This window comes from Coturnix japonica, chromosome 1 (assembly GCF_001577835.2).
Source record: "Coturnix japonica isolate 7356 chromosome 1, Coturnix japonica 2.1, whole genome shotgun sequence".
Lineage (NCBI taxonomy): Eukaryota > Metazoa > Chordata > Aves > Galliformes > Phasianidae > Coturnix > Coturnix japonica.
The window spans coordinates 76,354,670-76,381,072 of NC_029516.1; the positions used below are offsets into that span (position 1 = coordinate 76,354,670).

At 39.4% G+C, this 26,403-nt stretch overlaps 1 protein-coding gene across 3 annotated transcripts in view; it reads right to left on the minus strand.

Moving 5' to 3' along the window:
• The window catches only part of IMPG2 (interphotoreceptor matrix proteoglycan 2), a 51,504-nt gene that overhangs the window by 11,477 nt on the left and 13,624 nt on the right, over window positions 1-26,403 (minus strand). Inside the window, exons 1-10 of one of the 3 annotated variants that reach the window (XM_015877038.2) lie at window positions 22,414-22,500; window positions 21,144-21,175; window positions 21,014-21,037; window positions 15,155-15,201; window positions 14,622-14,713; window positions 11,735-11,896; window positions 8,858-8,916; window positions 7,288-7,305; window positions 4,534-4,778; window positions 3,878-3,960 (exon numbers count right to left, since the gene is read on the minus strand). In XM_015877038.2, coding sequence (XP_015732524.1) covers window positions 3,878-3,960; window positions 4,534-4,778; window positions 7,288-7,305; window positions 8,858-8,916; window positions 11,735-11,896; window positions 14,622-14,713; window positions 15,155-15,201; window positions 21,014-21,037; window positions 21,144-21,175; window positions 22,414-22,488 — 837 coding nt within the window. In that variant the 5' untranslated portion in view covers window positions 22,489-22,500. Of the gene's footprint in view, window positions 1-3,877; window positions 3,961-4,533; window positions 4,779-7,287; window positions 7,306-8,857; window positions 8,917-11,734; window positions 11,897-14,621; window positions 14,714-15,154; window positions 15,202-21,013; window positions 21,038-21,143; window positions 21,176-22,413; window positions 22,501-26,403 lie in introns of those variants that run through there. The other 2 variants (XM_015877056.2, XM_015877047.2) reach the window with 2 other exon arrangements.

The window sequence follows — 26,403 nt, forward strand, 5'->3', positions numbered from 1 at the left end:
GCATCTGGTCATAACCACTAAAAAGGGAAAGAAGTTATTCCAATTCTTCAGGTGCAGCTTCAGGTAATGGTACTTAGAGATTTACAGTCTATACTCACCCTGTGTCCTTACATATTCCCTACTGAATAAATTGAACTGTCCATTACTAATTAAATAAAAAAAAATACTCACAATATTGTCATCCTTCTGAAGGCATGAAGAGATCCTAACAGCTATTACTCATCGGCTTCATAATCATTACAGTAATTATGATATTATAGTTGCTAGTATATATAAAACCCATTTAGAAACTGAATTTGACTGTATATATGCCCTATGGTTGTTTATTACTATCTTTTGATTTGTGAGTCTGAGAACCTGGGAAGGAAACTGATCACAATGTAACCAAGAATGCTTAGACCTTTGAATAACTTCACTCTCAAAGTTGAGATGCCAATATGGAAAGAAAACTATCAACAGTAATGATGAACAAGGAGTATGCACAAGGAATTTGCCAATTACATAAACTGCAGGAAAAGAATTTATTTTGAAGCCTCCAATTTGCACACTATTTACTTATAAGACCACACCCCAGTTACGATTTGGTTATAATACTGAGCACATTTTGTCTTTGAAGATTAATCCACTCCCATGTTGTTTCATGAGGAAAACATATTGCAATAAATGAATAAATGGAGACATTAACTTATTTAATCAAGGCTACAAAAGTAAGCTCCCTGCCTAAACTCAGGAGTTACTGCTTTGCACGGATACCTGTTCAGCTATGAATGCTGTGCAATAAGTCAGAAACTGACAAACAAAAGAGTCTTGAGGTATGAAAAACTGACAAATGAAGAAAGTAGAACTTACTGAGAAGTAACAAATTCCTGATGGTGATTACTAAAGTTGAGTGGAAAGTTAACAAAGGTTTTGGTAATAAATATGACAGTCCAAGACAAACAAACAAAAAAATCCCAGACTATCTACTTAAACATTTCTGTCTCTCACTGTTCCCTTCTAATCTCTCTCTGGCATAAATGAAGCCTAAATACTTCTCAGTCCTGAAATTATAATCCTGGTTGAGATGCAGGTGAATTAAATTTTTATCTTCATTCAAACTATATTTGAACACTACAGGAATAAAGCATTGAAGGTGTTTCTCTCTAATTATTTGTCTACCAGAATTGACAATGGTTTTTATAGGCACTTGTGCCACCCAGCCTTCTCTTATTTTTGAATGTATATGGTAACAATCAGTAGAAAAACATATACACCACAGAGACATGTGCTCCAGGAATTATCTTACTTGGCAAAATTGACTATTATAAATAAAACCGTGAAAAAAGGTTACTGTGCAAGATTAGAAATAAATTACACATATAAATTCCATAAAGAATGAAAAAGGACTACCAGCAATAGCTGCTCAATACATTTTTTATGTCATCAATTCGTTGCCAGAAATTGCACTTCATCATTTATTTTAATGTGGATAGATGTTCCTATGACAACGAACATTATTCAAAGACTCTTGTTACAGTGCTATATATTATATTAACAAGTTTAATATCATATTGGCAAGTTCTTTTTTGCTAATGTCTTGAAAGGCTTACAAATATGACAGATGACTGCAAACACAGAACACCCTCCCTGATTTTCCATTTCCTGCTGCCAGAAAGACACTGTGTTCAATAAGCCAATGAATTCTACCTGTTGGAACTCAACTGAAATAACAAGAAAATACAGGTTTCAAAAGCTAGGCTTGTTTTTTTCTTCATTTTTTAAGAGATTTGTAAAAGTCAAATAAAGGAATTAATGATTACTTGGTACCATCTGCTAGCAATAAGATGAAGTAATGATAGTCCCATATTATGTCACGACCCTGTATGATTATACAAATCCAACTCATTCCCAATTCAGCCACAAAAAGTAATAGCCAAACTCTTTTTCATAGGTAACAGTTCTACGTAACAATATCTACTTGAACCTCAGCGGTTTGATATCTGTGCAAATACTTGACTAATCATTTCAGCCTTGTTTATTGTTTAAGCAGTTTCTGAGTTCCTTAAATTCATCTGAAATTACTTCCCAGATTATCTGTGCACATCCAGAAATACTATTCCCTAAAATTAGTTTAAAACTAAGTGACATCACAGAGCCACCTCTACTACAAAATCTTCTTGCCTTTATATGTCAGTATAAAAATGGCAGAATCATCTTGCTAGAATAAACATATGTAACATTTCAATAAAGTTAGATCTAGTAAATAGAAAGCCCTTTCCTGAAAGTTAAATCCACGTCATGTTTAAGCCACGTACAGCAAATCCATATGAATTTGCACTTTCAGTACTAATAGTTTTAAAAAAATCAGGGAAAACTGGCAACAAAGTTAAGGATATTCTACCTGTGACCATTGGCTTCTGTGAAGTTGCTAGGGATTTTGCTTCTATAAATGTTTCAGAAGTCAGACTGATATAAGGTGTGTTTGTGCTCATAACAGCATCTCATAGTGAGCTTAGTGAAAACCTACCAGTAAATATAGGTGGTCCTGTTTTTTGTAACTTGTGTTGTGCTCATTTAATTTTGGAAGGCATGTGTGTGTTACACAACAGAGCAGAAACCTACTGGGTAAATCCTTAGGCCCAGACAATGTCCCAACATTCAGCTGCCAGCAGAATTAATTAATTGAATCTCTTCATCCCTGGCACCTCACTTGGTATCTCTGCTTGAAGCCCCAATGTGTCGTACAGACATGTTCAGGAGTACTAACTCTCCTGTCCAACAGGGAACATTCGTCTATGTCCTGAATTGTTCCAGAGGTGTTCAGAGGAGATAATTATACATGTTTAAAAGAAGGACCAGAAACCAGTGCCTACTAATTTTCAGTTTTCTTTGCACTGTGGTCCGCTGGTAGCTCAATACCACTCAGTTGTCTGCCCCCTTTCTCAGTGGGATGGGGGTGAAAACAAAAATAAATAAATAAATCAAATAGAACTTGTGGGTTAAGATAAACCTAATAGCTATAATCATTTTCATACATAGATGTACATGACAAGTGGTGTACAAGCAACTGCTCACCACCTCTTGCCGAATGCCCAGCTAGTCCCTAAGCAGCAAAAGCAAGTCAGAAGAACTCCCACTCCCTTCAAAACTCCTTCTGCATGATGTCATATGGTGTGGAATATCCCCTTAGCCAGTTTAAGTTAGCTGTCTTAATCCTGTTCCCTCCCAACTTCTTTGGCTCTTCATGGAGAGCAGAATTGGCTCTGTACAACACTGCTTAGCAGCAGCTGTAAGCACTGACGTGTTATGGTGTGTTATCAACATTATTTTTCTCCTAGGACAAAACATAGCATCATACTAGACCTTCTGAAGAAAACGGTTCCATTCCAGCTGAAACTAAGACACTTTACTGGCAACAAGGATGTGGACATCTTTTAAAACCTGAACAAAGAACTTGCAGGTAAAATAAAACAGTAACAGAAGTAGCATATAAAACTTACCCTTTTACCTCTTCTAGCAGCCAGCTTTCGTGCTTACAACTATTTCTCAACTTCCAAAGGAAGGTAGTGCTGTGAGTCAATTTTATTTTTTCTTTAAAGCAATTTACAGCCTAAACATTATGGCAAAAACAGACAAAGGAAGCCTGAAGAGCAAGTCATGGCTAGACAGCTATGTAATATAAGATGATCATAGGAAACTGTTGTTCAACAGATAGAAAATTATCAGATGGGAGATTTCACCAGTAAGTTTTGCTTTCCCAACTGCATGCTTTACATAAACCATAAGACAGAGAAGATCTGAGTACTGGTTTTAATTTCATCTTGCTTAATTCAGCTGTCTGAATGTGAGACAAGGACAGATGACAAATTAAAAGGACACTGCTCAGAACCATACTCACATCAAACTCCACATGCTCCAACACAGTTGGATGCTCAGTAATCCAGGATGGATCTTCTTGGGTAGGGTGTAATATTTCTTTCACTAGGAAAATATAAACACATAGACTATAAAAACCACAGTAGCAGTGAAGAGAAAATGTTTTAGAACAATTGGTTTAGACTGGAAAACCATTTTTCATCACTGATTTGTGAGACCTTTTCAGAAAGTTTGTCATAGAGATTTTGTTTCTAGAAATAACCCCAGATCACTGACAGGAAGTACAGAAAGAAAGAGCAGAAGGATGGGACACCCTCGATCCTCCACCAGCTATGGCAGGATCTTCGTATTTCGTATTCAACAATAAGCCAGGTATTCCCTTCGTGCTACTCAAGGCAAATACAAAATTACTCTTCTGAAGGTCATCTTCACATTGAAGGCAATATGCATCACATGAACTATGTCTCCTTTCTGTTCCTGTTAATTGCTGAAGTATTATTGGAATTGCATTCTACAAATGGTGTCAGAGAAGAATCTGAAAAGGCAAATCTAATGGACTGAGCATGGGATACTACTCCTAATGACTTGACCAAGTTACCAAAACAAACTGCAACACCTTTGTGTTTATGGCTTCTTTTTAGTTATTCAGAGGGTTGATGAATCATAAACAGTACTCACCATTAATAAGCTGGAGAGAGTTAGGGTCTAAAGTCAAGGAACGGTTTTCAAGCAAGGCATTTTTCTGGAGGATTTCAGCAATATAATCTTGGAAATCACTGATGGTGTAAACAACTGTTGGATTATCTTCTATCCCCATAAAGGAGTTGTCCTCCACCTTGTTGGAATGAAGGTTAATCAGGTCCCAAGTGGCATTGCTGATGGCTTCTCCATCAAATGTAACAGCATAGTGAACTTCCACCCCACTTTGGTTTTACAAAAAGAAAGAACACTGATGAGAACTGCAAGGTTTTTCAAGCATAGCAAATGCAATACTTTTTTTGACACAGAAATTGCGTCGGTACCCTTTGAAAAAAAAAAAAATAATAATTTAATTGTACTGCTTTTAAGCAATCTATGTTATAAATAACTTAATTTTTTTCACACTTGTATCTGTCTGACTCTGTTTTCTACCACTGATAAGTTCTCAAGGGAAAGGTTACCAAAGCATGACATCTGGTCTGGTCCCAGCCCTGTGTTTCTACTTCTGATGGTAGAGGGATCATCAAGAGACCAAAATATTGGCTCTCTGCTAGCATGTCAGTAGACCCAACAGCATGACTATGGTGAATGATTCTTTTAAGGTTGTGCCAATGACAGGAATGGCTCTGAAGTAAGAAAAGCCCTGATGACTGTCACTGAGAAGTGTCAGTCTGCATTAAATAATGCCTTTAGCCACTCTTAGATGGTATTTAATGCACTTTGTAATTGGGAAAGTTTTTTCTAGACTGAATTATTATTTGTTCTCTAACAAAGATGGGGCCCTGGACAGTCTGATCTAGTGAATGGCAACCCTACCCAAGGGACTGGAAATGGGTAGTCTTTAAGGTCCCTTCTGACTGAAGCTATTCTATGAAAGTTTCATATCTGTGAACATCTTAGCTTTTTCCTGCTGACTCTCTTCTATTTTCTTGTTGGTGTTTGCCTAAATACACCTAGATGTCCTCTTCTATGTGACAGAATTAGGTAGCAACCAGATTTACCATACACTGAGCATAAGCTCAAGGGAGCCTTAGAAAATACAGCATACTTTGGCTGTACAGAGACCACAGCAAGAAAGTGAAGTAATCTATGAAGTGCTAGGAAAACGTGCTCCAAAGACAGGTTTCCTTCATTCCACAGAGCTGGACTGTATTGCTAAAGTAACAACTCTGTTCAGGGATGTCTCTAAAGCCCCAGCGCCAGGCACAACAAAGACTTAATCAGCAAACACTGACTAAAACCAGGAGCCTGATGAAGTTTTGCTGCTGGAGCTGTTACTGAAATGAGCCCACTGTAGACTCACCCTGAGTACTGAGTGTCAGTAGAGTAATTGAAAAAGGACTGCAGTAGTGAAGAAGCAAAGCAAAGATGGAATACGGTGTTCTAGTAAAAAAATAACATTTAGATTTAATACAACAATGCTGTTGTATTAATTACCTGCTACAGTTAATAACTGCTAATAACAACAACACCATCATCTATCTAGAAACAGCTATAATGTCTGGTATTTGGAACACAACCTTTCTGAATTGTTGCATGCATCTTATTCTGCAGAAATGCAGGGTAACAGAGGATAGCTATCACTCAGTATGGATTGTGATCAGATTTGCTCAGTACCATTCTTAAATTAGAATGTTTATTCTCCATATAACAGTTTGTGGAAACTGCTAATACCTTTGCTGAAGAATACACAGAATAAAGTAATACTACTAGTAATTTAAAGCTGTGGTTCATTTTTTTGTTGTTGTCTGCAAAATTCCTCAAATTTCAAAGAGGAAAATGTTGGATGCTCAACTTGGACATGTCTACCAAAGAAGTCCATGCTGTTCATGCTGTTACTCTGCTAAGAAACGTGTGCAAGATTACTGCTAAGATGTGCAGTAACTATCGCCTTGAATATGCTAAGTCAACTGCATTTGCTGGAAAACTATGGCTTTCTTATCAATTTTAATTTCTCTAATAATAATCATCCCGTGTCTCCCTAAGATTTTACTGCTAATTAGAAAGACCGTGAATAATCATTAAGTAATTTTATTTTCTCCCCCAGAGGTCTCTATACAAAAGGCAGCCCAATAGCTGACTTGTGTTTAGAAGGGTTTTCCTCAAGCAGTTTCTGATAAGCAGCCTTTAAATAAGCAAATTATGTTTATTCATAATCAAACCAGATTGGTATGAGGACAGGCTGAGGGAGCTGGGTTTGTTCAGCCTAGAGAAGAGAAGGTTGCGGGGTGACCTCATTGCAGCCTTTCAATACCTGAAGGGAACTCAGGAGGGAGTAACTCTTCGAAAAGGGGCTGATAATAGCAGGACTAGGGAAATGGTTTTAAGTTAAAAGAGGGAAGATTTAGGTTGGATGTTAGGGGAAGTTCTTCACTAGGAGATTAGGCCCTGGAACAGGCTGCCCAGGGAGGTTGTGGATGCCCCGTCCTTGGAGGTGTTCAAGGCCAGGCTGGACGGGGCCCTGGGCAACCTGATCTAGTAAAGGTGTATGTTTGGTGGCCCTGCCAGGCAGGGGGGTTGGAACTACATGATCCCTGAGGTCCCTTCCAACCCGGGTCATTCTGTGATTCTGTGGTTACTTGTAGTTTCTGGTAGAAGTCCCTCACACTGTATTTTTGCTGGGTTTCTGACTTTGGTGGAGCCAAAACCACAAATCCCCAAGACAGCATCCTCCAGCTAACACGTGCTTCTCATCCGTATAATACAAATATGTATTAAAAATGTTGTCTTTACCTGTCCTCCTCAGGAGAGCTGAATAGAGAAATAAACACAATAAAAATCAATGTTATTATTTCCTTAAGGTCTAACTTTACCAAATTCTCTTCTGTATTCTGCAGGGCACACATACTTGAAAATTTGCATAGTTGCATTATAAACTCCTCTGCTTTTACTGAATTGAGATGCTTCCTATTGATCACAAGGTATCAGAGCAGAACCATAGCTCTGCCAGTAATGCAAGGAACAAGGCTCCCCAGTTCTGTGCAAAGGTAGTTCACAAACATGTTGCTCGTCATGAACAGCAAAGCACAGAAAGCAGCTTTGGTACCCTGCCAGAAATACCAGCCTTTGATTTTTCTTCTGAAATGATGAGAGAGCTTGCAAATGTATTAGACTGCAAACACTGAGATGGAAGGTTTAACCTCCCAGGCAGAGCTTCAGCAGGGTTTTCCCATGTCATTGCCCCAGCTTGTTGTGAGCGTAGCCAGAAGTGAAAGGAGGAACTGAAAAGACAAACCTGCCTTTGGGCTCCAGTGAGGGCTGAAGACATTCTGTCATTCTGTTTTCCTTGCAGATGCAGGGATAATTACTACACACCTATGAATCAATCTCATCAAGTCAGGTAATTATTGTCTTACAGCCACAACAAAGTGGAGTTCATCAATCCACAGGGAACATTCCTGCCTTGTTGCTTCAAGCATTTCATAATTTGATTGCTATACCATCCTTTTTTTTGACAATATTGGAACAGTGTCCAACCATATGGTTCCAACCGTAAAAACTTCCTCACTATAGCTGTTTTGCTATCTGGAAGTATTCTGGTTAGAATTTGTTGGCTGGAATACTTTAACAAATACAGCTTACAGAGTCTGACATAGAAAACACAATTTAGATTGATTCACAAAAAGCCTCACTGGATTCTGAAAGTCATATCCAGTCAATTCAAGTGCAGTCATAAATTTTGATATATATATGTATATATATCAAAACTCATAATCAGATGTTTGATGTATAATACACAAAAGTAACTTAAAGCATAATTCTGAATCATAAATCAATTTGAGAAAACTAGTTCGTTAAACAGTATTTATGAGACCAAAGAGAGTTAAAGCATTCACCTGCCTTTGCTTCAATCAAAGTTACATACTTCAAACACCAATCTTTGTAGTCATCCCAAATTAACATCAATAAGTTGAAAAGTAAACACAGCATATTTTCTAAAAGGATTTCCATGTTCTTCCTTGTTTAATACCAGGACATGTCAACAGCATCAGATATTGATTTGAAATTAGAAAACATCTCTTTAAATTTTAGGTATGATTCCCAAATAACTTGCCTTGACATGAAAGCAAGCATGTCAAGTGAGGTTCTCTAGTGGGTGAGGAGCAGAGAAGAGACTAAGGCATTTATATACAATTCCATATGTCTATTTTGACCTCTGTACACATACATCATTATGGAAGTCCTCTTTCTCTGATCAACACCCTAGAAATTCCCTCTCACTGATTTTATGCGTGGTGCCAGTGCGCTGCACCATCAGACACGGTGAGTCTCAACCAGAACATTCACATCTGTATCTTCTTACCTGAATTCCAGGACATGGATGTTTTTGTATCCAGGTAGTCCTTCAAATACATTTTGGATCTATTTTGAAGGGAAAAAAAAGATTAACAGAAGTTTTCTCCATCTACTCCTTGTAGTGAAAAATCGGAAAGTATTTTCAACACTTTCTGAAATTCTAAAAAAACATCTGAGATTCTATTTCTAATAGGGGGAAAAAATAATAATTGTTAAATATGCTCTTTACAGGAGAGTTTTGGTGTTGTTTTATTGTTATGAAAGGAAAAGCAGAAGTGTGAAGGACACCATCTAAGCATCCCCCAAGAATTGTATGCAAACAGTAAAAGAGAGGAAAATTCAAACAGATGCTGCAGAGATATGCACAACATCTGCAAAGATGACATTCACGCTCTTATTTATGCACCACAGACCCTTTTTTGCTCCCAAAAATTCCATTACCTCCTAAATCTCCTTGGATTTCAATAAATTCAGGAAAAATGCTTCGGACCTTGGCAACCAGATACAAGGGAAGTGGTAACAGCCACTGTAGGTACAGGGATCTCAGATTCCAAATATGCCCAAATGGAAAAGCACAGTGCAAAACATGGCTTGTCTCTGCTGCTGTAAACATATGGAGGGGGCTCAGGAGTGACTAGTGGTGCTACTCAAAAAGGAAGACCTAGAGCAGAAGAATGGTAGCGTGCCCAGGCCCAATTCAATAGTTAATTGTGTTGACAAAAGCAAGCAACAGAATACTACAGGTTCATGCTGGCTTTGGTATTTTTCCTCCCAAAAGATCCTTGTCAGTCGAGAATTATTTTCTACTCCTCAAATTCTTCTTCTCCTCCCTAGTCTCCCTATTTTTAAACAGTCTCTGGTGAGATTTAAACAATCTGAGTGCTGCTGACTTTCTTTCTTTTTGTTTTTTAAATAGCTTCTTCATCCAAGCACAGAGAAAACCAGGCTAGGGATCAAAGGAGTGGAACATCCATGTGCCAGGTGGACTCTGTCCCATCTGACATTTCTTCCACACACACACTCCGTGGCATTGCTACTTGGCCACACAACTAGGAAAATTAAGATGTCTAGCCTAGGCTAGCAACTTGTGACAGTTGTGGTGATGCTTCCTGGCTGAAGTCAAAGAGTACATCTCTTTCCCATCTGGCCCAGGATCTGGCACAGGGCTAGCCCCAGTAAAAGGAATTCAACAGAGAACCCCAACTAAATGAAACTAAGAAGGAAACAAAGCTAGAATAAAGATGATCCCACCATTTAGTACCCCAGATGCTTTGCCCAGGAGAAAGGAAAGACAAGCTCTCTGCCCCAAGAAAATGTTGGCAAGAAGACTGTCATCATTATAAACAAAAAGGAAAGTAAATAAATAAAATAATGAAAACAGTAGGGAGAGGTAACTCAGGAGACAGTAGCGGATTGTATTTAAGTACATTTTTGTATTTTTGTACATTTAAGTACATTTTTTGTGGGTAATTTTATATTTAGTATACAAATTACAGCATTCAATTTAATCAAAATTAAATTAACTAGAAATTAAGGTTTAATAAATCATTCATATATGTGTGGGTATATATATATATATATATATATATGGTTATTTGCATTTTTATATGTATATACATACATACAAGCACAAATGTATTTTTCTTTGAAGCTCACTTCTAAGAGTCTAAACTACAGCTCATTTCCACTGACTCCAGTGGGATTTAAACACATGTTCATGAAGTTTTCTGAAGTTGGAAGGTTTAAAGATGTGTCCGTATGCACCGCTGATTATGGACATTAATGAAGAACAAGAGTTTTCTCAGCAGCCTAAATTTCAAACAGCATCTCACTGCAGTGTAGAATGATTCATTCAACAAAACGCTGCTCCTAGGTGGAAGAAATGCTCCTAGGTGGTTCTGCTGTTTGCGACTTCCCCACTTATCAACTCACTTCTGCAATCAAAAATCTGGACACTATGTAATCATTAAGAATTTCTAAATCCCATTTAAGGGCTCAGCTTTTGTAGGGCACCCAGAGCATGCCCACATGAGCAGATGCTGATGGACCTGTTTGTCTTCTGCTGGCACTTCATACTTCTGCAGTGCTGGACTAGAATTACTAGAGCTGCCTTCCAGCACTGCCCCTACACAGGCTGATGACTCTGAGCTGCAGACAATTCATGTCCTGTCATTTGGAGAGCACGGGCAGACTGGTTTGCCAGCACTCTCAAACTATATTTTTACTCCTGAGTTTCAGATCAACTATGTGATGGAAGAATTCAAACCTGAACAAGCTATGAAATAAATTCTCTACAGAGATTGGTCACTAGAGAGAGGTTAAATTCTATGATTCTAAACATATCTTTAAAAGTTAGGGTTTTTAAGATTTAGAGCTTGAAGAACTAATGAAGGTGCATCAAGAGGCAATGAAGAATCTCGTCACTTCTGCATGACTTCAAAAGCTCCACTATTGTAATACTGACAGGAAGAGATGTTTAAAAATTCTGAGAGGAAACAAAGAGTGGGTTGGAAGGAGTGCCTCAGAAAGCTGTTCTGTTTGGAGTAACTATCCAGGGTGCAGCATAATTTCCCCAGAAGCTTACTTTTACCTCTTTTGCTAGCAAAAAATGAAAGCATGCTATTTCGTAAGAAACATGGGTAGAAAACTGAAGTCAGCATTATGCAGCTGGTGTGCTACCTGTGATATCTGACACAACCCTACAATCTCAAAAAGGCAGCATGTCAGAAAAGCAGAGCATTCACATAACGAATATTTTCCAGCCTGCCTCAGGCAACAAAAGCCCTAAGCTGGTTCTGCAGAGCAGTCCTAATACAGATGCTATGTGCTACTACTGCTCTGCAGAGCCAGCAAGAAGAAAAAGAATCCGGGGGAGGTAAATCACCTGAGAAACAAATTCTTCAGAGAGCAGCTGATACTTTGCAGTGTCTGGGTCGCTCAGCTCCTCACTGTACTTCTCTCCAGCAATCACAATGCTGAACTCAATCATCTGCTCAGTTACAGGTCTCACTGGAATCTCATCCTCCTTCTTTATCTCATTATTGATCTGGAAGGAAAAGAGAGAAGGGAGAAAAGCAAAAGGTGATTTAGTGCTTTTTATTTTCCCACTTGACTGTGGCTTTTTTCCCAAGAAATAAATCCCTTTTACCCACTGCAGACCAGATTCCTACTTATCCTGGATTCACTCCACATGAAAACCATCTCCAGATATGGCAGCATGTACATCTGGTCCTGCCAGCTGTCAGCACACTGCATTGCTCAGCCTGGGTCCAAACATCTTTTTTTTTTTTTTTTTTTTTTTTTGTGAGGGCTATAAAATTCCCCAGACCCAGAGGGTTCTCTCGCCCATGATGTAGCAAACAAAAATAAGCCCTCTTCATAAATGCTGTAAGGACAGGAACATCTCAGGGCACTATTGGAAGGCCAGAGAGATGGCACGATGAATGTACTTAATGATGCAGAAGCTGCAGTCCAAAGCAGAGCGTGCTGACTTGAGCCATCAGTACACCTTTTGCCATACATGACAAAGGAGTCCATGAGACTTTCTGGCACAAGTGAAAGGTAATAAGAAAACCTAATGAGCCAGAATATTTATTTAGTATTTTGTATTGCTATTACTTCTATTTTCCACTTGCACATCTTTGCCGTAGTGCAAGGTTATCTAGTTGACAAACAGAAGCCCAGCAGAGCCAATGTGAAGTGCAACTGTGGATGCACCAAGGGTTCACCTGAGCCTAATCAGCAATGGGCTGATCTACCCATTTATCACAAGGCTTCTGCTTACTTTCTCACTTGGAAGACAATTTACCTTTACCAAGTTCTACATTTTACATGCACAGCATGTACAGATACCCTGAGCAATAATTTGGCTTCAGGAACTAGCATAGCTGCTGTGAGCAGCAGTGAATTCCAGTCAAATATTCATCAAACTTGAATCGATGAGCAACACAGGAAGAGCCCTTTCTATTGCATTCCCCACTATTTTACAACCAGAATAATATTTCTTGTGGTATACTGAATGACAAGGAAAACAGATCATGTTTCATGGTTTCTTGAACAAAAGTCTGAAATTTGGGTTACGTTTATTAAAACATATTTTGCTATTTACTTGCAGCTGTTGCCTTTTCCCTACTAAAAAGTTAAAAGTGAGCCAGAAAAGCTGACGTTCTCGGCAAAACCACAGCCTGTGCTATGTATGGTGCAGGAAATGGAACACTTCCAGAAAGCTGGGCTGCCACCAGTGAGCACTTGCATATTGTTTAGGGCCCTCTTAGATTTTTTACTTAAATTATCTTCCCTCACCCACCCATTTTTGACTAAATAAATTTGTTAAGAACTAGAATGATGGGTACACTGCTTAAAGCCAGCTATTATTTCACAAATATATACTTGGCTTGCACATGTTTTGCTGCTACATGACTGTGTGCAACTCCGTGTAGTTTCAGTCATTTATCAGTGCCCCAAAAACAAAAGCACACTCATGAATGTGGAAGATGAGCTTTGCTCACTGTTGGTCTTGTAATCTGCAGTGCATTTTGGCTGCGCAGAGTAATGATGAGGTGAGAGGTAACTGTAGAGAGTGAAAACACTATAGCAGCTGCAATCCAATTCTGATTTCTTTCTGATTTACTGAGTGGTCCTACTCTCTGCTTAGATCTGTTTCAGGAAAAAAAAAAAAAAAAAAGGTGTACATGGGACCAAACCACAAGTGTTTGTGGTATATAAATATAAAATCAGCCCCTGGACCAGAGTCAGAAGCTGTCTGTCTATTTAATACTCTGTGTTTATTCCTGGAATCACAATATCAGAGCTCAGCAAACACACGTGAAAGCTCTTGAATTAAGTCTGGAGTTTGGCCCGGCATTGTTTCTCAGCCATACTAGGTTACCAAACGTTGCACAGTTAAAGCCCGGTACCATAAATCAGCTTCCAATTATATGCAGCATATGTAACCTGGTATGCTTCTCAGGAAATCCAGTGACAGTTTCACATTTATAGGAAACCAAGTGCCAGCTGGTTCATATGGCTACTTCGCAAGATTTTCTGTGGTGGTCAGGTAGGTTCAAGCACTCTGTAGTTGGAATGTAGAGTTTGGGCTTAAGTTTTAATCCAGAGGAGCTTTTTCCTGGAAGCAAATACTCCCCCAGGACCTGTCTGGTGGTCAGCACTTGTGAAAGCCAGCTTGCTTTTACAGATACATTTAAAGTACTTGCTGTAGGCTACCCTGCATTGGGAGTTGTGTTTTAGGTATCAAGGTAAGAGTGACTCTAAAACAAAAAATACAAATTCATGTATGGCAGTAGAGGAAAAGGAACGGAGAAATAGAAGGAATCTTCAAGGCTACCCAGGCTCTCTCTACAGTCCAAGGTAATTGCACTACTTGGACATTTCAAACACTAGGGCAGCAATTTAATGTGTATCATGTTTCCATAGGAATAACAACACACCCTTCCCAGAGCTTTCAAAGTCCGTAAGCACTCACTATCTAGACCTGTTTAATCACCAACAAAATCTTCATCTGATAACCCATTTATTCTCTCACACAGATGGAGAATGCATGCTGCAAAACCACTGCAAATGGAATAATACCTACCCAGGAAGTTATGTATAAGTTTCTAAGGTTCATGCCCTGCTTTTATGAATTCTTTGTGTTAACACATTATGCTTGAAACATCTTCAAGTACAAGAATATGAAAACGGTCACCATGTTCTTTAGCAAAGGCAAGAGAATGCTAAACCAAATTAAACTTGAAAAAAAGAAAAATACTCACAGTAGTGTCTGCATCTTCGACCTCATGGCTGGTAGCACCTGGAGGACTCTCAATTGATACCTCATGAGGAGGAGGAACATTGGCGGCTGCATCTGAATTTGAAAGAGAAGCACTTATTTTTTCTCATGTACATGTAAATACACACATGAGCTCAGCAAGCACAAATAGTAACGCTTAATTCATATTTCCATCATCATGAGAAAAACAATATACGGAACACCTGAAGAGCCTCAGGAAAAGTATTGGATATGCTAATCAGAATTAAAAGCTAATATGCTGTCTAAGCAGTGCAGTATTTTTAGGAACACAACGTAAGTGCAGTAAAAACTGCCCAGAACTGATCTCTCAGGTAGGATTTTTCACAGTTTATTTAGTAACAAAGTAATGTCAGCACACACCCTGAACACCAGATCAGAACCAGCATTATTTGGAGATGGAAAAATTCACAGCTTTTTCACAAATCCACAAGACATTACTCCATCTTCTTCAGGTAATTAAAAAACAGCTTTGACGGGGTTTAGATAAAAACTGACCTCTCAGTGTGGTAACATCAGCATCTGAAGCTGGAGTTGGAGTCCCACTGTTAAATAAAAACAAAACCAGATGTTGAAGTTGGGCATGGTGAGGCAAATGACCAGTTTTTGTTTTCTCTGTAATTCTGCTTTCAGCACCAAAAAGCATGTTTGCAGAAGAAACTTCTCATGGTGGTGTTTTGCTGATATCTTCATAACTGAAATATTGCAAAGTTTAATTTTTATCTTCTGCAACTTAGATATCAGGTCACTTGCAACACACAATATATCAATTTCATCTCCGGGGCTGCAAAACTTCTTTCATTTCATATGAAGTCCAGCACACAAAAAAATGCATTTGGCCTTCCAGTGGTTCCTACTATGAAGCAAAAGTGAAGGCCACACAAAGATATCTGTAGCACCCTATACAAACTTCAATTTTAAAAATGCTCTGCAGCACACCAAAGCATCCTAGCTGTACTGAGATCACTGCAAGATGATGGGGCATTTCATCATAAATTCTACTCATTTGCAGATGCTCATCATTCAAAGGTACCAGCTCCCAAATCCAATTATTGCGTTTACACACAAATGCACACCAAGAAAAATCCCACCAAAAAAACACCCACCAACTCCCAACTCGAGGCCAAAATATGAAGAAGTATTTCAAACAAAAATCAGATGAAGACTGTGAAGATAGTTGGTCTGAGGAAAAACAAATAACTGATACTGCTCTAAGAGTAAAACTAAATTCCTTGGAGACAACTCAGCGAGCACTGAACAATTGTCAAGTTACCAAAAGTGAGAGATATTGACAGAAACAAGTGCTTCCTGAATGAAGAAAAATTGATTTTTTTGAGTTAGTCATATATTTTAATCTAGACAGTTCAATTTGTAAGACTGGTAACTTAAGTGCTGCAGAGAAACTGAACACTCAAGTAAGAGCTCTAAAGGTCAGTGAAGCTCATTGTATTAAGATATTTCTTCCATTTCCAAAGGAACTCATTGTTATTGGTGGACATATTTGCACCATAAAATAAATACCGAAACAGTGAACCTTCACTGTTACACACACGAGTGCTTACTTTACTCCCTGAGCAATGCTTTCCTAGCCTTTCTAGGTCTGATTTTTGATTCACATACTAGACTAGATTATTGATCTTGCAGGCTGTACTCAAAACTCAAACCACAGTTGATGGCTATTTTGCCTTCTTCAAGATTTATAACCAGACTGTATCTCCACAAAAAACAAAGGGTTCCAGTACCAGCCAAACATACCCAAAGTTGCATACTGAGATGCCTGGGCACAGGCATATGACAAAACGTGACAGTTTCCATTAACTAAAACCTCAAACACTGCTTCTTCCCCTGCTTTTCTCAAACGTTCAAGACTTACCAATAAACAGACTATAAGATTAATCTGGTCAATTTTCCATTTAAACTACTAACATTTTCACCCACCCTCTCCTGGGAGGCATAGCCTTAATCTTGTGCATAATGACTAAACGCCACACTACGGTAAGTTCAGGAAACATTAAGCTGCCAGAATGAAACCTATGTAACAAAAAGAAAATATGAACAAAAAGTAAAATAATCTCCAGACGAACAAAGCAGAAAACACAGATTCAAGAATTTAAACTGTAGCTTCATTTTCTTAAACAACTAAAGCCTATAAACTATGCAAGCTTTGAAAGGTACACAAAGAATTTGTGTCTGCTTCCATCTCGTGGACACTGCTACCTGCTTTCAGCCAGCACAGCACAAGGTAACTCTCTTCCTGCTTTTTGGCAACCTCAGTATATATTGCAATGATTCCCAAGAGTAGAAAGACAAATCTTACTAGAGAAAGATGCCCTTGCCCTTCACCAGGGGGTCAAACAGGATCATTTATAAGGTTCCTTCCAGCCCCAAAAAAACTCTGTGACTCAGTGATGTGCAGTGAAACAACTCTGCTACGGGACTTGTAATATTCTGTTCTGCTGAAGTGTTCAAACTCATATAAATGCATCAACTAAGTCTCATATCAACCCCATTTATTCAGAAGAGGTCAGACAGAATTGTGACTTGCTGACTAACCAGTTTCAGAGTTTAACCCGAGACCTGAAGTACTCTGGTTCACTACCCACACATTGGTACTTCATAAAGAGTCCTCCAGGCTTTTCTGGCCAAATCACCCACAGATTCAGCCTACATTATAGCTGCCAGCTCTCTGCAGGTGTGTTCTATATCTTGGGACATCTCACAAAGACCCAAGTGGCTACTGAACCCACCCAAGTGAGCACCTAACTTTGTGCAGGGTTAGGCCTGGCTAAGGGTCAGATGCCCACCCATCCATTTCCTGGCCCTCTCCCCCCCTCTTCACAAAGGCCAGAGGAGGCAATAAGATGGGAAAGTTGATCATTTGAGATAAAGACAGGAAGATTGCTTACCAACTGCCATCACAAGCAAAACAGACTGAGATTAAATTAGTTTACTGCTAATTAAAATAGATTTGCATAGTGAGGAACAGATAAACATTAAAACACCACTGTTCTCTCCATCCCTTCCCAGGCCCATTTTCACTCCTCCTTTCCTGACTCTGCTACTCAGCACTGGCTCTCCAGGGGCTGCAGCTCCCGAGGACACATCTGCCTCCTCCTATCTAAGTCCTCCATGAGCTGCAGGAAACCCCTGCTCCACCATAAAGCATTAGTCCTCCTTCAACCTTTCAAATACAGGTCCCCAAAGCACAGCTGGTTTTCTGACCAAATTTTTCCTCACACTAGGCTGAAAATTAAAAGCCAAGGGCTTCAACAAAGCCTCGTGTAACCCTAATCAATCTAATCAAGGAAGACCAGTCAAGAACTGAATTTGGTCACAGTAACAGCTATCACTTTCATCTTAGGAGGATAAAAATGCTGTTTTAAGAAACTGTGGTGTCACCAACATCACTTTCTGCATAAGTTTGCTTCCAGATCGCTACTACAAGTTCTTGATATTCATTAGCTCATGTACCTATTTGAAAGTCCCAAAGTCTAAGTTGCTATGTCAAGTATTTCTTAAACATTATTGTGTCGACGCTCACATTAAAAAGACTTTCTCAAAGGGAAAAAAGAATATATGTTTATGATCTGATTTTCTTCTTCTAATACCTTTTAACCAGAAGCGTAACTAATTGAGCTAAATAAGCTTGCAAAGTGTACAAAATTTGAGTTGATACGTCATGAGCCATTGCTGCTACAACCAATGAAATATGGATCCTAAATGTGCCAATGTATTTACAGCAGTGTACGTAGACAGAGCAAAGGAGGTCGGGACATGATTCATTATGCCTAATTTCAGTGAGTCCACAATCAGCAAGTAGAAACAAATGTTCCTACTTATTTCATTATATTTGACATTAATAAGCAGGTCAGAGAAGTAAAAAATAGCACGTTATTATGTTCATCCTTCCCAACTATCCCATACTCCTTATGTTTTCTACAGGATACTATTATACAGCATTTGAGAAAGGTTATGACATACAAGCAATGGCTTCTCACTGCAGAATTTTTGTGCTACTTCTTTGCCTTCAGTTGGTTCTCAAAATCTGGTTTTTGACCCACCAAGAACTAGACAGGACAACTGTCCTATATGTGGCAGTCTCCAATAAAAGAGCGAAATTCATTATGCAGAGTCGCAATGGCCTAATGAATAAAGAAATCATTAAAAGCCTGTAGTTGATGGAGTGTTCCCACACTTCCAACCAAAGAAAAAAAACTTATAAGTTATGTATAAAATTTACACTGGGATGCTCTATAAACACCTAGATTGTTTCCCATATATTACCTTTCCTTTGAGGCTTTCCCTTACCATGGTATTTAGTTTAATCCCTCACTTCCTTAAAAAGCCAGGCTAGCTGTGTGTTTAACCTATGTGCATGAGTTAGTCTTACTGGAACTACTTTCATCCTGCTGTTATGTAATTGCCGGTAATGCTGGATTGTGAGTTATTCTGGGAAATAAATCACAAGTGCAAGCCACCTTTCATTAGGCTACATCAAAACTATCTTAGTGTTTAACTAGCTGAAACGAGCTTTTTCCAACTAGATAAAAACACAGAACTGATAGATAGGTAGGATTGTATTGGGCACATTAAACGCTTGAAATCACAATTCTTCAGTTGTTTAAAATTTCATCACAGTCATAGTTTGATACTCTTGTCTAGAGGATAGACGAAAGCACACAACGCATCTTCAGGGGAAGCACTAGAGGAGCCTCATTTGAACATCTTTAAATGTCTACAGCTGGCGCTTTAGGATAGTCCTTCCATCCCTTGAGACATGAGACCAGGTCAATTCCCCATTCTGACAGAGATATCACAGCCAAGTGGTGAGACAGCTACATTCAATTCACTTTATTGCCCTGCACTGAGCACATATCTACAGGATCACTAGGTCCTGTACATGTAGGCCAGCCCCAGTGAGACCTGCTGCAGAAAATCTCATAGGTAATTACAGCACTGCCCAGGAAATGGCAGAACTGCACTCACATTTCTTCCTGTGCAGGAGGGTCTTGATGCTGCATTTCCCATGCCACCCCTTGGGGACTGGGTGATCCCGAGTTGTATACATTGACTTCTTAAAGAAAACTTGTAAAAAAGGTCTTCCATTTATTCTGATGTCTACTGGAAAGTCTAACATATTCTTGGAGGAAATAACATTGTCTGGTGGCAATACTGAGTTAGCTTGCTCCCTCATTCCTCTTGATGGAGGATGTCCAAATTTAGATGAGATATCATCTACCCATGGCATGCCAGTGAGATACTTTTTTAATATCCTCAAACTATATCACGTTTATTTCTTTCTGATGCTCCATTATCCAGAGCAAATCCACCTGATTTTTGATATTTTCTCTTTGAAAAAGAAAGCACAATAAAAGTTTGGTCAGTGTTAAATTCTGTATGGATTTACACTACTAGACTGACCTAGGAGCTAAGAGGGGTGCTCATGACAGAGGAAAGTTCAGCTCAGAAGGAAAGAGAAAAAAATAATCCTCTTAGGCATCACCTTTGCCCTTCGCATCTCACATTATTAATTTTAATGTGTAATACTGTGGTGATGAAATGTAAACTTAAGCGTTGGGTGGTTTTTTTGGTGTGGTGTGTGTTTGTTCGTTTTAATCTGTTAAGTGAACACTCTCCCGTAAATGAGTCACTCATTTATTATAGCTTTAACATGGCTGGTAAAAGCAGGGGATTCAATCTTCTGAGTTTTCAGAGGAGTTCAGCACAAGGTTGTTTGGGTTTGAGCTGTTCTAAAAATAACAGTTTTAGATTACGTTCTATGAGAACGCAGTAGTACTAATCTGAACAGCTTTTCCTTCCATTTCAAAAAGAAAAGATATGAAAATAATAGCTCAAGTTGTGTTTAGCTTTGATAAAAAGAAGTCAGAATTCAGACAAGTTTTCATTTTGATTTCCTTTTTGGAAAAGCATTTCAGAAGTATTCTTTTTTTAACACTGATGACCAGATCTAGCTTTGAAAAAGTTTCACAAGACTGCCAGAACACTGACACAAGCAACTGGGGATACAACTCTCCCAAAATAGATTTCCCCCACTAAACCTCTCCAGGTCAACAGCCTGCCTGCGTGTCTGACTGTCAATGAGGTGATGACATACTTAAGCAAAAGTGCAAGCCCCAGATTGGCTGAGATATTTTCAGCACACCAAGCACGCTAGGACAGCCTGTGAGAGGCTCACATGCAAGAAGCAGAGGATTTCTCCACCACACAACATGCTTTGCTATAAGCCATTTTGCACAGAGGCGAACTCTGTTCATCTTCCACTCATTGACTCCAGCAGCAACAAGAACTGGAGAAAGGACTAAGCAGCAGCCTATTTAAAAAGGGAAAATGACTTACCCACATGACCAGTCAGTGCAGGAGCTGACAAGAAAAAAACAGAAGAAAAAAGAGAAAGCATCACAAAATGTCACAACTCAACCCTGCTGTTAACTGCAGACAGATTAAAACACTAAGGGAACATACTCACCCAGCCATTGCTTCCTTTGTATAGGACAGTTTCTGGAAAACAAACAAACAAACCCCAATTATATTTGAAACATAAGAGGGAAAGAAGCTCAAACACAATTCATGTCTGTTTCTTTCCTATGCCAAAACAATTATCTTTTGCTTACTCTGTGTTAATTTGTTCAGAATTTATTCACTAAGCCTTCGCTGAAAATAAAATGCATATTACATTTCTAAAGTACAACTGAAACTCAACAACAGAGACTGTAAGAACACTAGGTACAGCAGAAGATGCTCTGCTTTTCTGCCTTTTCCTGCAGGAGCAATGATTTCTCACTGCAGTGGAAGCTAGGAAATAGACCTTTACAAGTAAGATACCTTAAGAAATGCATTATTCTTGCTACTTGTCTGTTGATTTAAAACCATGTTCTTCTAAGCACAATGGTGATGCTCTGCATCTGGATAGTATGTGCCCAGAGGCTTCACTTGCCCAGCCACAAAGGCCTTTGGCAGCAGAGGTCAGTATAACCCTGATCATTTTGTTGAGCAGGAAGGACTCTCTGGCCCTGCTCTGTGGCGCGGTGCCCCAAGGAACTGGTGGCATCACACTTTCCTACACTCAGGTCACAAATCCTACTCAATGTGCATTGCTATTAAAAATCTTCTGTTTGATAAACCATAAGAAGGATGATTTCATGATGAAGCATGAAATGCCTGAGTATTATTCTGATGGCCAAGGCCTAGAATGGGGCCAGGTTCTTTTCAGTGGCACCCAGTTGCAGGACAAGGAGCAAGAGGCACAAACTGGAACAAAGGAAGTCCCTTACAAACACCAAGAAGGACTTCTGTACTGTGAGGGTGATGGAGCAGTGCACAGGCTGCCCAGAGAGGTGGTGGAGTCTCCTTTGGCGACATTCTTACCCTGTCTGGATGCTTTCCTATGCAGCCTGATGTAGGCAACCTGTCTAGCAGGGAAGTTAGACTCAGTGACCTCTAGGTCACTACCAGCCCCCACAGTTCTGTGATTCTGTAGCAAGTATAATAAACATGACACATCTTGTCTCCATATCTCCCTTTTTAAAAGGTATCAAATAGCTCAGTCTTCATCAGTTTTGTAGTGAATTAGCAAAGCCTAATGCTGCATGAAGGGAATGATGGCTGGATTATTTCTTCACTCACCCAGTTCAGAACAGAATATTCTCTCTGCACGGTATATGTATAGTTGGAATAATACAAGTGTATAGTTGTAATTACAGGGTAAATAGACAGAGGGTATTTAAGAAAAGACTCACCAGTGCTAAGGCTTTCAGTTGAGATGGACGCTTGCAAATGTTGAGGAACACCACAAAAACTCCACAAAGGAGCATTCTCCAGAATGAGATGCTACCTTAGTGGTGGTCAGCCCTTAAATGGCATCTAGGAGAGATGGAGTCAAGCTCCACCCCTTCCAGGAGCACAGCTGAATTACCTTCACCTGTGCTCCCACAGCTGACTCGTCGGTTGCCTCAGATGGTTAATCAGAGGTTCAGGCTGTGATCAACAGTTTCCCTTACAGCATACCACATCTTTTGTGCAATTAAGTCTGAAGAATTTTGTACCTTAAGTGTAAATTATAAATGGATTGGCCAATAAAACATCACGCATCCCTCAAAACCCATATGCCAATACAAAGTTTGCAGAGGGGCTGTTGCCATCTTGCAGCTTTCTGTCACATTTAAAATCTGACATTTTACACTAAATTCAAAAGGTAAAGATAATCTCAATACCCAGTCTGAAATACAAGACTTGTTTTTGAATAACATTAAATGTTCAGGTTGGGTTTTTTGTTGTTTTTCTGTTTTTCCAACTTGGAATGCGGAAATGAAGCATCCCTCTATGGCTAAGCTGGCACAGTCTGCAATATTCTGTAGTGATTGTTTTCTGCTCTTTTATATGAGAAATTTACATTCCAGTCTAGGGTGAGGACAAATACTTGAATTTCATGGCAAACAGAAACCTTTTCCCCTCTAATTAGAAGTCTGGAGCTCTACTTCTGGCTTGGTTTCTCACTTAGTACAGAATAGTCCAGGCCAAATCATCTCTCCTATCTGACTCAGTTCCATTATGTGCAAGATGGGTGTTATAAACATGTTCTTACCTACCACAGAGGAACCTGCAGGGATTAATATCTTTACCCACTGAATACTTGAAGTTACCTACAAACAGTTACACACAGCAGCAGTAGCCACACCACAACTGCAAGGGAAGGCTTTGCTCAGTGGAGCTGCCTCTGTCATCTCCTAACATTATCATACCAATTCTTCTAAAGCTAGGAAACAAATTTTTGCCAGTTGCACTGGTGCTTACCCTTCTCAACAGCCTGCAGTTAGTTTTATGTATCGTAAAACCATCAAAAATTATTCAGCCCATAGCATTATACACAGGCTACGACCAACTGTAAGTCACTGTAAATCACACATAGTACTGACCAGATGGATGAGCTGCTCTCAACTCATGAACTGTTGAAAAGCAGTTATATGGGATACCTTTGCCTGATCCTAAGAGACAAACCTGATGCACAGTAGACAAAATATCTTTCCTGGGGGTAATTCCAAGCAGGAGAAAAAGGTGGAGGGAATGTCAAGGAAATCTTAAGTAAACTCATGTTAGTTTAATCCCATCTGTGTAGGATTGTACCAAGTGATTCTACTCACCTGTGCACATTACTTGCCACAGGGAAGTCATACCAAGAAAATATTCCTTCTTTGCCTGTCCTGCTCACTCACCACAGTGCATTACAGAATCATCCTCCTTCAGGGGCAAGGCTGAGGCACTGGGAGAATTCAAGGGGATGGATGACAAAATCCAGAATGGAAGCTAGTAGGAAAGGCCAGGATGGTTAGCAATGCTCTGACAGCTGACATGCAAAGATGGTCTACAATGAGCAAAAGGAAAGATAGCAGAGAAACATGGTGGAACAGAAAATGTTTTAGCCGTATTCAACTAGGAAGCAAAAACTAGAGGTCCATGATGTAATGTTAGACATTAGCTGAAGGTCTAGTCTGTCCAGGAGGAATTAACTCTAAAGCAGAGGTGAATGCTCATGGCAGAAATGATTCCTCAGTGTGTCTTAGGCAGTACTGAGTTGCAAAACAGAGAAAACAAAGAACAACTGCAGATTTGCCAGGTAGAAGAGCTGATCAGACAAGGATGATGAGGATGAAGTACTGACACTGAGCTCTGCCCTGAAGATGTAAGCACAGGTCCCATGGCTGACAGGTTCTGTGCTGTGTCTGCAGTCAAGGGATATTAAAAAGGAAAATTTAGGCTGGAACTGGAGGAGGATGACCAGAGAGAGAATCCACACAGAAAGAGCTGAAGAGATGAGAGGAAGATGAAATAAAACTTGGAGAAGGAACTGGAGTTTATTCATTTGAACACATGGTGACATTTTCTGAGTGTTTCAGTTTCTTTGTTTTGTTTAAAATTAGAAAAGTGTAAGACTTGCAATGCAAAAAGAGCCAGAGTCAATAGGAGGATAGGAGAACAATAAGTGTGGGGATAAGAAAGAGGATGAAGAAAATCTGAAAGAACGGCTCTAAGGAGAGCAGTGCAAGAAAGTTTTTTGTATCCTTAAGCAGGCAGAGAGAGTGGAAGGGGAGGTGCTGAAAGCGTAGAAGGGATCTGCTTTTTTTATGATGTAGAAGAACTTGGAGATACACTATTGAAGGAGAAAAATATAAAGTTATATTAGATAGCTATCAAAATATACTGAAAACTGTAATGAAGACATTGGATTAAACAGTGATGGACATGTTGACAAGGAAGAATGCAGCATAGGCAGAAGATGGACAGAAGAGGTTTTTCTGCCTCACAGGAAGACAAAATCACCTACTGCATGAAATGATCAGAGGTTAAAAATAGGAGGCAGTGGTTAAAAAATGGCAATGGGTAGCTGGCTCATTACTTTGAAGAAACTCAGAATTCCAGCAAGCTCAAATGACATTGTTCAGTGCCCATTTCAGCATGTTAAGGAGGCATTTTGCTGTGGCATCCAGAAGCATCTAGTCCATGCTCCAAAACAGATAGAGCTGCTGACAGACTGTGAAAGGTCAATACTAAACAAGTGTGCTGCTGAGTCCACATAGCTACAGCTTTTGTTTCTTGGCCCGGGAGCTTTCTGAACTGAACTTTGGTGGCTGTCTCCTGTCACTACCTTGGAGATTCTCCACTTTCCTATCTGCCTGTTGGTTCTCAGACAAAACTGTATTACAAACTCCTTTCTATGGCTAACTCTTGGCTTAACTTCTTGTTCTGAGCCCCACCAAAGAGAGCACAGCCCAAATCTTTCTCTCATCAACATCCAAACATCACATCCTCTTCTTTGGAAAAGATCTGTGAGCTAATCCATTTATAATAATTAGTTGGTAAAGATTGTTTTTTCTTCCCCAGAATATGTAGTTTTCCTCCACTTGTAATTGCAGTACATTTATGGATTCGTGGATATTCATAACAAGATCTGTCATTATTTCTTCCTGAATTACCATATATACTATTAAACATGCATCAGGTTCCCAATGTTAAATCACTTGAGGCTCCATTAAAAAGATAAGCAATCAAAGTATTTGCAAGATAGCAATAAGGTAAAAAGTACCCACCAGTGTCTTTCAACATAAGCTGAATGCTTAGAGTGTATTCTGCATATTGTGAGTTTGTTTTTGCTTTTAAACAAACTGCCTTAACAGTATCACTGCCTCCGTTTGGACTTAATATTTTCAGAGCTGCTTTGAAGAGGTTTCACCCTCTGACAAGCAAGTTGTGCACGAGCACATATGAGAAAGAGTGACTCAGTACTAGGAATAGCAATTAAATCCACACTGACCTATTTGTATTAAAAAAAAATACACCATGAGACCTTTTGAAGCTGTCTGGCCAGGGATGAGACAGAGTGCTCTCACCTTCAGTTTGGCTGAAATATAAATTGAGGTGCTGATGGGGTGTTCTTCTTTTGTTGTTTTGTTTTGTCTTTTTTTTTGTTTTTGTTTGCATTCAAGCTGTCTGATAAATATGGTGTATTCTGTATAAAACATATCGGAGACAGCATTAGATCCTCATTAGCACACACTGGTGTTCCATCAGCTCAGTCCATGCACCATTTACACTCCAGACCCTCCCCCATCCTTGCAGCCTGCCTTTGGACACTCTCTAATAGTTTCACATTCCTCTTACACTGTGGCACCCACACTTGCACCCAGTGTTCTCAGTGAGGTTGCACAGTGCAGAGCAGAGTGAGACAGCCCCTC